Here is a 12566-nt window from a genome sequence, read left to right as displayed (position 1 = left end):
GTACTTGGAATAGAACAAGCACTGAGAGGCCAGTATAGTTCTTACAACTTTTGTCAGTTACGTTAATTAACTGTAAAGGATACTCTGTTTTTTCTAAAGCCGCAAGGAGAATGTGTCTACCTTTGTTAGTAGCAAACACAGAGAAATGGCTTGGGTTGGAAGGGACCTTAGAGATCATCTAGTTCAACCTCCCTGTGTTGGGCAGCGACACCTTCCATTAGACCAGGTTGTTCAAGGCCCCATCCAACCTGGCTTTGAACACTTCCAGGAATGGGGCATCCACAGCTTCTCTGGGCAACCTGTGCCGCTGTCTCACCACCTACTGAGTAAAGAATTTACTCCTAATATTGGATCTAAACCTGCCCTCTTTCAGTTTAAAGTGACTCCCCTTTGTCCTATCACTTGACATGCCCTTGTATAAAGTCCCTCTTCAGCTCTCCTGTAGGCCTGCTTTAGGTACTGGAAACATCTTTAAGAATAATACAATGTTCAGAGAACCTTCAGAGAAGATGCTATTTTTTTCACCTTACAGTACTACTACTGCAGTACTGTACAGTACTTCCCCCTGGAAGACTAGGTTACAGCTGATCTAATATAACACTCTAATTTTCTGTCTAAGTGAGTATTTAGACAGCAAATGTGTTAAATCAGATGTTTTCTCTTTAGCTGAATAGTTTTTCTTTGGTACCTGTGGTACCAAATGGTATCTATTTAGCTGCTTCACAGGCGACACGATTATGTGCCAACACAAATAGTAAGACCAGGTCATCACAGAAAGGATATCACCTTGCATTTAATATTGATACATTGCTTCAGTTTTTTTCTTTGTTCTTATCCTCCTGTGTTGACATGAAGTTTGGGAAGCAGTAAAGTCCTTTTTGTCGTGTTCAATAAATACTAAAATAATTTTGAAACACATACTAATCTAGTAATCACTGTCTCTATATTGTAGCCTGCTGTAATCAATCTTTAAGGCATGTTTTTTTTTGTTTTAGTTACTGCATTAATAAATTGTATTTTATCAGTTACACAGCAGTTCATAAATTAAAGACCCCTCAGCCCAAAATATTACTATAGGTAAACCTATGCTGTATATTAGTACATTTTTTATTTACTGTATTTCCATAATTATTGTTTACTTCAGTTCGTCTAAAGGCTGCATAAAATTGAAATGAAATTTGGGAGTTCTGTGGTTGTATAGATATACTTAGCTTGCTATTCATGGACTATTATTCCTGACCTAGAGTTGCAGGAAACTCTTACTGGAAGATGTGCGATTTCATTTCAGTTTTCAGTCTTTTAAGGTAAAACTTTGCAAGTTCTGTACTTTGAACATAGTAAACTGTGTTTACTTCTTAGATGTGATGATATTCTCTTGAGGGAGTGGGAGAGTGCTGTGTACTTGTTTTTTATGCTTGCTTTTGCCTAGTTGTTCATACTTAAATCCCTGGCAAAGTGGTCATTTAGGTTCCGGGCAATGTTTCATTATTTCTGATCCTGATCACAGTATTAGGGAAGAGGGGCACGTATTTTTTAGTTCTCTTTTCAACTTGTGTTGACCCATCTTGTTTTCTTTCATGTCAGTGTCTCTTTTCCTGCTCATGTTCGTTCAATATGTATTCTAGGAATAGCTAACTCTTACTGTCCTTTGTCACTCTTTTAGTATCTGCTTTTACATCCTTTAAAATTGGCTATTCTCCTTCTTTGACTGAGCTCACCCTAATTTATATAACTAATTTTGTAGTTTTTGAGACCTTAGCTGATTTCCTAACAGGAATAGATCTAGTTCTTCGGGGAAGTAATGAGTCGTTGTCATTTCTGCTTTAGTTTTTTCTTCTTGTTTTCCAGCTTTTTGTCCTGTGGTGTTGTATTATCTATACTTCTACTTCAGTTTCCTTGAGTTTTCCAACATTGTTTTGTACCACTGGATATGAAAATCTAAAATATGTCAACACCTAGAGATTTTCCATTTCTCAATTTCTTTTGGTATTCAGTTGTCCTCCAAGATGCCCAGTGTCCTGGTTACTCAGGGAAGTCCAAAATAAAATTGTCCAGTGTCCCCCTTTTCATTCACCATTTTACACTCTTGAAATTGTACAGAGATCCTTTCCAGCCAACAGTCCAAAGTCCTATAGTTTTACTTCTCATAGACTGTGCATCATGTAGTTTTGAATCTAAGCTCATGACAAATGTCTTTTTTTATTTTAATATGAAACACCCATTCATGAGGACTCCAGGGTTAGAATCAGATTATTCTGATTATTCATGCTACAGCTTGTCAACTCATTGTCTGATCTTTTTTCCTATGCTTGTGGATGCCACTTGCACAGACAAAAGTTGGTTCTTTAATTGGACAGTTCTTGTGTGGTAAAGTGGAATTGTCTGCAGTAGTTCTAGTTCCAGAAAATTAGGCAGTCGTTTAAATAACTTCAGAGCTATTGCTATTTGTGGGAAGATTTAGTGCATTATGCAGGAATAGGCTAAGATGAAGCTTGATCTTGCCCATGGTTTCTTAGACTGCCTAGTTATAGTTTCTATGCAGTTAAGGAAGAAAAGATATTAAGACTATGTTGTTGCCTGTAAGTATAGCATAAGGCTACATACCTGATATTGCAGAACATGTTAATTATGGGTATTCTTCCCAAAACTGCTAAATAATAAAATTATCTGTACCTGAAGGAGATAGCACCTATTTTCCCCTACTGTCTTCGGTAGATTAGGCCACCTGCTTACTGCAAGACTGTCATTTATGGCAGATAATAAAATTGTTATCTATCTGTTGCTTCAGGGAAGTCGTGCTGCATTTCCCCATGGTTTTCTGCATCTGATGATAGTGTTCCTGTTGCCAATTAAGGGACCTTTGTTTCCAGAAGTAACACCAGTTCCGAAGTTCAGGGTTTCTCAAATTTGAAAAAAAAAGTGAATAATTCACAACAATTGAAAAAAAAATGTTTAGCAGACATTTATGAAGTTCTTGTAAAAGAACATCCTAATATGTAAACTGTTCATTTAGAAATAGTGACTCATCTTACTAGGAGAAGGGGAGAAATACAGTATGATCTTGTATAACTATAGAATAACAGCTGCAAGAGGAAACAGTGTTGAGTTCAACAGGATGCTTTTGAGATACAAAGGGTTAAAATGATAGAAAACAGAATTGTTCTGGGGGAGGGAAAGACCTCTTTCCTCTTCCACACCAGAAATGTAAGAAAGACATTGGGCATAATGCAAAGATAAAAAACTGTACAGTGCAGAAGGAAGCAGTTTTCTTCCACTGCTATCATGTCTAAACAATTCTGGATACAATTTTAATTTGCTAGTGTTGTTGAAGTCTTCGCAAAACTTGTTTTGATTTTTGTCTCATGCTTCCTTGAAGACTCAAATGGTAAACATTTGGACATAATGACGCAAACAGTAGGCTATCAATCAATCCCAGTTTTCACAGCATTGTTGTTCATTCAGAAAAGCTGTGTGAACTGACCTCTTTCTACAGCAGTGTCATTAGTTCTTTCAGAAATAAAACAAGGATCAAAAAGACTTCCAGGATTTTTCTCTTAAGACTTGCTGTACTGAATGATTTTGTAAAATTAGGATCAACTGTTTTCAATTAGCTCTCAGCTTTTTTTAATGTATATTGTAAGAGAGACTACATATTAATTGTGTTTGTTCTTCCTTAGTTTTCTAAGCACTGACTTCCAGTAAATTAGTCAAACAGAAAATTGAATTTAGATTAGATTTGCCGTGTAGGCACCTAATTTTGATGCAAATGACAAATAGAGCAACAGAAAGAGGTAAATGTATGCAGTGTGAATGTCTCTGGATAGACATGAAATATGATAGGGCTTGCTCTGCGTGAGGCTAGAATTAACTTGATGTAGGGCTTACTGTGGGAGCTGGAGCAACACAGCACCATCCCAATCCTTGCTGCTCCCATGGCGAGCAAACTTAGGGAGCCTTTGCTCCCCATGTCTAGCTAGTAAGTCTGACTGCTTGTGCTCTCTGCTTTTCAGTGCTGTGGAGGTACAGTATTGAAATACTTTCCTAGGCCACCTAAATTTAGAAATAGAACAAGCCTTGGTCAGTTCAAGACAGTTTATTAGCCACACTTTCATCCTACATGGGTACGAGAGTATTGTGAAGGCTTAAAGGTCTTGTAGAGTGTAAGTGTACTAAAAGATGTTTAAAAGCTCACCAGTGATATGAATTCTAGTCTGCTGTCTCCTCTACTGTGAGAGTCATCTTGCAGGCCACAACTGAACTTCAGACCACTACTTAAGCTATTCCACCCTTCGTGTGTCCTTGACTCAGTGGTGCTTTCCGCCTTGGAGGAGGTCATCATGTACGTCTCCTTTCTGGTATGAGTCATTATTTGTGCCTGTTATCCTTTTTCTAACTAGGCCATCTGCTTGGGTTATCCTTCTGCATCTGACTTTCATCTGACTGATTGCTGACTTTGATTTCTTTTTTTTTTTTTATACCCACAAACACCTGCTTGCCTCAGTTGCCTTTTTTTTTTTAAGTTGGAGTAGAAAGGGGGTTTTTTTCTGTGTTAAAATTGCATACCTTTTGATTTAGTAGTTCTTTTTGATCAAAAGGGGTGCAAGTCCAGAGGTTGGCTTGAGATTATAGAATTAATAGTCATTACTACAGAATTAATTACTATAGAATTCATTTGTCATGACCACATGGAAAGGTGCAAATAATCTGAGAGTTAATGCCAATTAACAGCTGTGATGTTTATATGGCTTCTTGTTAGCCATCTTGATTTCTAAACAAGTTCTTTGCAAAGTCAGAGAGGGCTTCTGTGTGTGCAGAATTTTCTGACTCGCTTGCTCTTGAAAGAAAAGAGAAAACATAATGGGGATCTGGGGCTGGTTGTGATCTTTCTGCTTAGAATTTCTCAGGAAACAGCAAACATAGCTTGGTTTTAAGGATTTCTCCAACATTACCTCAGGGGACTCTACAAGGATTATCCATTTGTTAGTTTATGAGACCTTTGCCCCTTTCCTAGTGGCAAATGGGGTGAAATTTAGTAAGTCCAAATGCCAGACTCTGCACCTAGGACAGAGTAATGCAGAGCACAGGTATAAACTGAGAGAGGAGCAGCCTGAGACCAGCCCTGCAGAAAGGTGCCTGGGGGTGCTGGCTGGCAGCAGGCCTGGCAATGTGTCCTGGCAAGCCACATCCTGGGGTGCATCAAACACAGCACAGCCAGACAGTCAGAAGAGGTGATTATCTCACTGTATTCAGTATTGGTGCAGCCTCATCTGGAGTGCTCTGTGTAGTTCTGGGCCCCACAATTTAAGGATGTTAAGGTAGTCAAGTGCATCCAGAGGAGAGCAACAAAACTGGTGACAGGGCTGGAAGGTGTGTGCTATGAAGAGCAGCTGAGGACTGGGGTCTGTCTTATTTGGAGAAAAGGAGACTGGGGAGTTGACCTTATTGCTCTCTACAGCTTTGTGAGGAGGGAAGTACAACAGGAGGTACTGAACTCTTCCCCCTGGTATCCAGTGATAGGACATCTAGGAGTGGCTCAAAGCTGCCCCAAGGAGGTTTAAACTGGACCTTAGGAAGTATTTCTTTACTGAGAAGATGGTCAAACACTGGAACAGGTTTCCTAGAGGGTTGGTCAATTCCCAAGCCTGTCAGTGTTTGAGGCGTTTGTACAATGCCCTTAATAACATGCTTTAACTTTTGGTCAGCCCTGGATTGCTCAGGCAGTTGGATGAGATTATTATTATAGGTCCCTTCCAATAGTCTGCAATAGTCTATTTTAGTCTAGTCTTTCCTCTTGTATCCAACAACTTTCCTAACATCATAAGAGTAATGTGCTTTTTCTTTGTAACTTAGAAGTGGTTTCTGGGAGTGCACAAGCATGCACATTCAAAAGGATAGACTGTAGGAAGAGGTACAGCAAATAGGGAAATAATCCTGTTTTCTTGAACAAGCCTTTGGAAATGTGTTCAGCTTCAGCTACAGTTGTTCTGCCGGCCACCCAATAAGTTTTATTAGTATCAGACACCAGACTATTCTCTTTAAATTTTTCAAAAGGCCAATGAATTTATTCAGGCACAACAAAGTTTTTTAAGTCTATCATTAGCTGTAGTAGTATGAAATAGAGAAAGTAAAATCCTCCACAGAGCAAAATAGCTTTTTTGAAATTTAACTTACTCTGTTTGAAAATTGCAAGCCAGCTCTTCTAAAATTCTCTGGAGAAGAGAGGTGGGTTTTTCATCCTAGAGTAGTCTTCTCTTCCTGGGAACATCAGCGTCCTACCACCAATTTCCTGATGGAATGCTATAGATCTGAAAATCTAGGCAGTTAACAAAAGATTGTGGAAAATTACTGACAGAAACCCTGCTCGATTTCTAGTAATCTACCATGTATGCGAGTTCTAGAACTGTTGGGATCAAAGCATCTTGACAAAATATTTTGCTTGTGTTGAATTTTCAGTTTTAAAATGAGTATTTTTTGTTTTAGCAGGAGACCTCAGGTTCTTTATGCACTGTACACGTTGCAATGTGTTCCCACAGAATTTATCACTTAGACAAAGGACAAGTGAAGAGAGTCAAAAAGGAAGGAGAAATTAAGAGCCACAGAGGGGTGATGTGGCTTGTACCTGGTCACACTGAGGTCAGTAGCAGAGTTAAGAGTTGGATTTTTTTGAATCATGATCTAAATCAGTCTGTCTTACTACAAAGGGGCCACAGAGGTCATTCAGTGTGACTGACCCATCAAAAACTTCACAGAAAAGAAATGCAAAACAAACCTTTCTTCTAGTTTCTCATATATCCTTGTTGACAGCAACAAGCATGTCAGCAACAACTAAAGTACACAAAATAGACTTACAGGATATTTTTTATGGTTAGTTTCGTAGAAAATGTGACAATGCCTTTAGTGTTGTAATTGGTGGAAGAAGTAACTGGAGATATGGGTCTACCAAAACTTTCAGGAGACAGTAATAACCTTCTGAAGACCCACAATGTGAAGTTCTCAACCAGGACACTGCAGCACACAACCAGATTTGGATGCTGTGGTCTTAGTGTTTTTATTTACACTAGTAAACGGAAGAGGGCTAGAACATATGTGATTTGTGCTATATGACTGTTAGCAGTTCTCTGGCATAATTTTGGTCACGGGCAATTAATACTCTCCCAGAAAACTTGAGCAGTGTTCATGGATTAACAGTCTGGGGACTATTCTCAATATGCAGTAATGGAGAGGGAGATAGTTTGGCTGAATAGGCATGAGTTATTTTCTGACACTTGCCCTGAGGTTCAGAGAGTGAGTTCTGATCCATTTTATGAGTTGCATCTATACCTTTAAATTAGGTATGTTTTGTGTGTCTTTGGTGGTTGGCTGAGTAAAATCATTCCCATCTTCCTTGCACCTCTCTTGCAGTCTGGTTCTATTCTGCCTTGATGCATATAGGTATAACCTGATTTTTCCAGGAGATAAACCTCTTACAGGGCTGGAAATAACAACCTGCAAAACTAAAGGACTTATAGAAAATAATTAGGAGAAAAGTAGTCGTCTTATCAATAATGTATAGCAGAGTAATCCACTAATAATACTATGTACTATGTCCTACTCTCTTCTCTAAGGATTCAGCAGCACTTGCTAATAGTAGTTGTGCCCTGTTCGAATACCTCATTTTAATCAGAGATTTTGGTAACTTCACATTCAGTGGATAAACAGTGGATAACTTTATATCTTATTTTGCACCTGTAGCCATTTGGAGAATATCTGTAAGAAAACTGAGGTTAAACTTATGTCAAAGCCAAAGTCTTACGCACTGGCTTGACATGTGCACAGAGATGCTACAGTTAGTGAAGATTTGAAGGCTCTTGTGCTCCTCGTCCTTTTTCCTGATGGTACCATCACCACATTTACAATGACAAAATGCAGGGGGTGTCTGCACTTTGGGAAACTTCCCTAAGTCTAGTATCTTTGTGCAAGCTGTTACTAAAAATTAAAGCCAAGAAACCAGATGTATGGACCAGATACACAAACAGATGCCATTCTGCCACTTGTGATGTTTGGCATCAGTATCCTCAGATGAAAGGGGGGTTGCAAAGCAAATTCTCTTTAATGAACTAATGCAGCCAAATTAGGTGTAACTCATTTCAGAGCTATGTACACACAGTGTTTTGTCCACATAGCTAATGATTTCTAGTAATGTTGCTAACTAATTAGTGATACTAACTTAGCAAACTTTGTTTGCAAATGCTGTATGTCTGTGTCCTTTTATGGATCTGTTTTTTTACTATAAAATGGAAAAATATGTTCTGAACTCCAATATAAAAATACTTAAGTAATGAGTCAAATTCTCATTAAAAATAGAGATTATATGATTATGAGTTTTGCAGCTAACTTTCTTGATATTTTGGAATGGAAAAACTAAGATGAACTTCTGATGAAAATTCACTTCCAGTTTTAACTCTGGCCAGGTAGCTGTTTTGGGGAGGGTTGGTTAGTTTGTTGGTTTGTTTTAAACTTCACGTTCAGTGTAAAGAGCCCTGCAGGTATTCCTTTATTCCTTTAGCCACTCTTTCCTGAATCTTTCAATACTAAATTTTTTAATTTTACTGTGATAGAGATCTCTAAATACTTTAGTCTGATAGCTGTTCAAAAGAACTTAAAGTACATGTATAGAAAAAAAGATATTTCATGTGTGCAAACTCTACTGCCTACTCATTACAGAATTTATTTTTCAATGAGTAAGGGCCCGGAAGAAGCTAATGTAAGTATTTTAGCAAGGGTTTGTATTTCTCTGATAAACAGCACTCCCCTTCTGTTTGTGATCACAGGATGAAAGCTCTCTAAGCTTGTATATGTACATTTTTACTGCTACATCATGTAGTGTGCTCTTAAGATTGAGATCTCATTCCCCAGGAAGCATTTCTGTCTAAGATTAATTGCCCTTTTAAAATCAGTGTTTGATGTATTCCTTTGGCTATATCCTGACTTGCTTTAACCCTCTTTGACCTGACCCCACTCACTATTACCGCCATGGCTGAAGCAGAAATCCTTCAGCTTGATGTATGCAGTACAGACTTGAGCCTGTGGTTTTTCACATCGATGGATTCAATTAGTTGAGTTTTTACTGATCAGCTTAGCAGAGGTCGAAGAATTTGTCAGACATGGAACAAAACTGTCCATAGTTTGGACATAATTAAATAGCTCATCTCCATTTTCACAGCAATTGTTTGCTTGTGAAGTTGTTTACTTTGTTAAATAACATAATAATATTCCTGGAAGTAGCATTTTTTAAAAGGAAAAACCCAGTTTATTTTTCTCTAGTTAAATGGGAGAAGGCACAAAACATGAAATAAGAGCAATTAAGCTTTCGATCTGTATACGTTGCTTATCACTCTTCTGCCAAATGTTTTTAAACTGTAATTATGTCCAAATGTCAACTTTTGAATTTGATTTATTAAACTGAGCAGATAAACTAACAATTAGCATTATGGCTTGAAAAAAGCAAATATGCTGCTCTCTTCTGTATTGACAGTGATTTTTCAGAAACAGTAATCCTTCTTTGCCTTGCTAGGAGTAGGTCATCATTTGGTTAGCTGAAAAGTTCTTTATAAGAGATGGACAGCTGTTAGAATCACAGAATATTTGCAGGCATGATGTGAATTATAGTAACTTGAAAATGAAATAAACTAGAGGTTGAAAGTTCAAGAATGCCATTAAAACCCTCAAAAGTGTATGAATGTGCATATGCTTAGGGAATGTATAGTATGATTGCATAGAGAATTTATTTAATTGATTGGCATAATAGTATTTTGAAAACAATGACATTATAAAAGTTCTCACAAGCTGTTAGCAGCAAGGTCTTTTAAAGTAAATTGATTTGCTTTAGGCCAAACTTCATAGACAAAAATATTTATCAAATGGGGTTTGTTTTTGTTTTGTTTTGTTTTCTAGAACAACATTGATCACATTTAGCTCCCTAGCTGTATACAGAGATAGCCCTAATTTCTGAAGGTCAGCTCTACACAGTTTAGAGAGAAGGGCAACCTCAAGTCTAATTAAGGGCATAGTGCATGAAAGGGTTAACTTATTTTAAGTCAAGATGCCTGCTGTTCAGAAAAGCTACAAAACTCCTAAAAGTGATTTATCTCTCCCTCAGCAATGGAAAACATATCATGGATGAGTTGGCCTCAGTTTGTCACACATTCAACTGTTTATCTTTTAATGCACACCCTGCCTGTTCCTCGTAGGTATAAATGTATTGTGTGCTTGCTTGTTACATGGGGCAGCAGGACGATTTGCACTGAACTTTGTCACTTTGTCCACATGTGCATGGCCAAACTTAACGCATTGCAGAAAATTGTTTTATAAACCTCAGTCGCTAACCCCAGTCTTTTCTAAATTAGCATAGGTTTATTGCCAGTTCAAGGCTGAGGCTAAGGCACCGATGCTAAGGAAGAAGGGTTATAAGAATATTTCCTGGGAGTTTAATCTTTGGGGTTTTTTTTATTCTGCTTGAAGCTAGATGTTTGATGGGAAGCATCTTGGGCTCAGTCTTGTAAGGTCTTCTAAAACCTTTTAAATACTATAATGTCAGATGTTTAAGAAAAGTATTTTAGTGTTCTGTCATCAAGCCCATTAAAAAACTTCTATGAAATATACAAGAATCAAAATGATAATAAAAAAGCAACAACAGCAATGTTTAGTTAAGTGAAGCTTTCATTTCCATCCTCTATCTGCTTTTCTATTGAGCTGCATGAACTCTTTTATGGACAGAAAAATTCCCTCGGTTGTCTTAGACAGCATTACTGTCAGTAACTGTTTTGGGGAACTGTTAAAAATAGTCTGCTCGAGCTTAGTCTGCTTAGCAGTGTTTGAGGCCAAATTCTCTTTCTCTAAAAACTTTTTCAATTGACTTTTTCAATAGAAAAAGTTTTCTAGTTCATTTACATGCTTTCTGGCTCCTATGAGATTAGAAGTGTAAGCCAAGTTCTCGTGAGCTGCTCCAAAGTGTAATAAACTTGGTAATAAACTTGCCTGTGGTGACTATTTTAATCCACTTTTTTTTGTTATGTTTCAGAAATGTGGCTATCTAACCTGAGGATAGACTTGAGGTAGAAGATGACAGGAAATGACAAGAGAGGAAAAATTGGATGGAGAAGAAAATTGTGAATCAAATATTTGATTCCATCTCAGTATTTAATTATATTTGATGTCAATGATAATATTGCATATTCATCTACTTCCATTTTGGGGATAGAGAAGGCTAGGCATTTGCTGGAATATAATCCACAGGATATAATCATACTAAGAACTTTATAATCATGACAAAGAAGCTTTTTTCCTCTCCTTTAAGTTACAGGTTGAGATGTTTATGCCACAAGAAGGTCATGTAGAGATCAGCCAACTGGCCTGTGTCAAAACCATGCAAAGAAATAGAGCAGTAATTAAAGCTAAATCAGTGAATATGGACTTAATGGCAGTCCATATTCGTATCTTGCCTGGAGTTGGGCTTTTGTAGTCCAGTACTCTGCAAAAACAGAGTTCACTGAGGTTGATACAGGTCTAGTTCTATCGCAGCGTTTTGGACAAGAAGCAGTAGTTCTTGTGAGGGGCTCTGGTACAATGACATCAAGATGCTGAAAGGGTTATATTGAGATATGTAATATGAATGACAAAACACTCCAGGATGGAGAGACTGATATGTCTAACTGTTTATTTTGGAGAAGAATTTAAAAAAAAAAGAAGAAATTATTTGGAAAAGATAGCTTAAGCACTTTTGCTCTGTTTTCTGTGAGTTGTTCAGTAAACGTATTAAAAATTAACATTCCTTTTAAAAGAAATTTTTAAACAAAATATAAAGTTGTAGATTTTATTTGTCATTAGTTGTCTTTGAGGACGGGAACTTGCCATAGTTGACAGCTCTCTGGGATATCTGAGCAAATATCAAGAATATCCTGAGCTGAAAACATCCATTTAGGAAAACGGTGACCTTCAGCTTGAGCAATTGAACTCACATTACTACCAATGATTAAAATAAGTGATATTGTCTTGTTGCTGATAGTTAACCAGGTCTGTGTGATTGTTTATTTGTATTGATGTTGGGCAGTTAGATTATATCCAGGAACTGAAATTCTTACTCTCCAAACTTTGTCTTGTGTTTGGAGCAATGTTTATTCCAGATACAGAATCATTTTAAGAAGGAGACTTGTTCTGAACAATGCGTTGACCATATATTTCTGTGTTTGAGTTCTTCACCTGAAATCAGCTTCAGTGGCTTTTACCAGGGCTGTTGAGATATATAGGCAGGAAGGAAAAGTCAGTCCTGTGCTTTTATGTCACATATTCTAAAATTTTTGAGGTCAGAGGAACCTTTTGTTGTGGCTAGGCTATTTTAGAGTTGGCTTTGCAGAATTTTTTGTGTGTTCTTGCTCTTGGTCAGAGGATACTGAACAGTGTATCTGCTGATTCGATCCAAGGTATCATCTCTATGTCTCTTTAAACTGATAGTTACTCAAAATTAGAGGAGAGGAAGGAAATAAGGATTTTGGTAGTTTATGTGTGGTCAAAGTGAGGTTAAAAGTATG

General features: G+C 37.5%; 1 protein-coding gene across 4 annotated transcripts in view; it reads left to right on the top strand.

The window, feature by feature from the left end:
• The window catches only part of ATG5 (autophagy related 5), a 74586-nt gene that overhangs the window by 52759 nt on the left and 9261 nt on the right, over window positions 1–12566 (top strand). For 2 of the 4 annotated variants that reach the window (XR_005562971.1, XM_027731708.2), the window contains exon 7: window positions 11060–11093. The exons of 1 other annotated variant lie outside the window; for it this stretch is intronic. Coding sequence is in view for 2 of the 3 variants with exons in the window: in XM_027731708.2 (XP_027587509.1) it covers window positions 11060–11093 (34 nt within the window). In the remaining variant the exon portion in view is untranslated. Of the gene's footprint in view, window positions 1–6483; window positions 6634–11059; window positions 11094–12566 lie in introns of all 4 variants that reach the window. One more of the 4 variants, XM_027731698.2, reaches the window with a different exon arrangement.

This window comes from Pipra filicauda, unplaced genomic scaffold (genome assembly GCF_003945595.2).
Source record: "Pipra filicauda isolate LSUMZ 115617 unplaced genomic scaffold, ASM394559v2 scaffold176_size3548034_pilon, whole genome shotgun sequence".
NCBI lineage: Eukaryota > Metazoa > Chordata > Aves > Passeriformes > Pipridae > Pipra > Pipra filicauda.
Note: the sequence above shows the minus strand (reverse complement) of the source record. Positions and strands in the feature narration are given on the sequence as shown.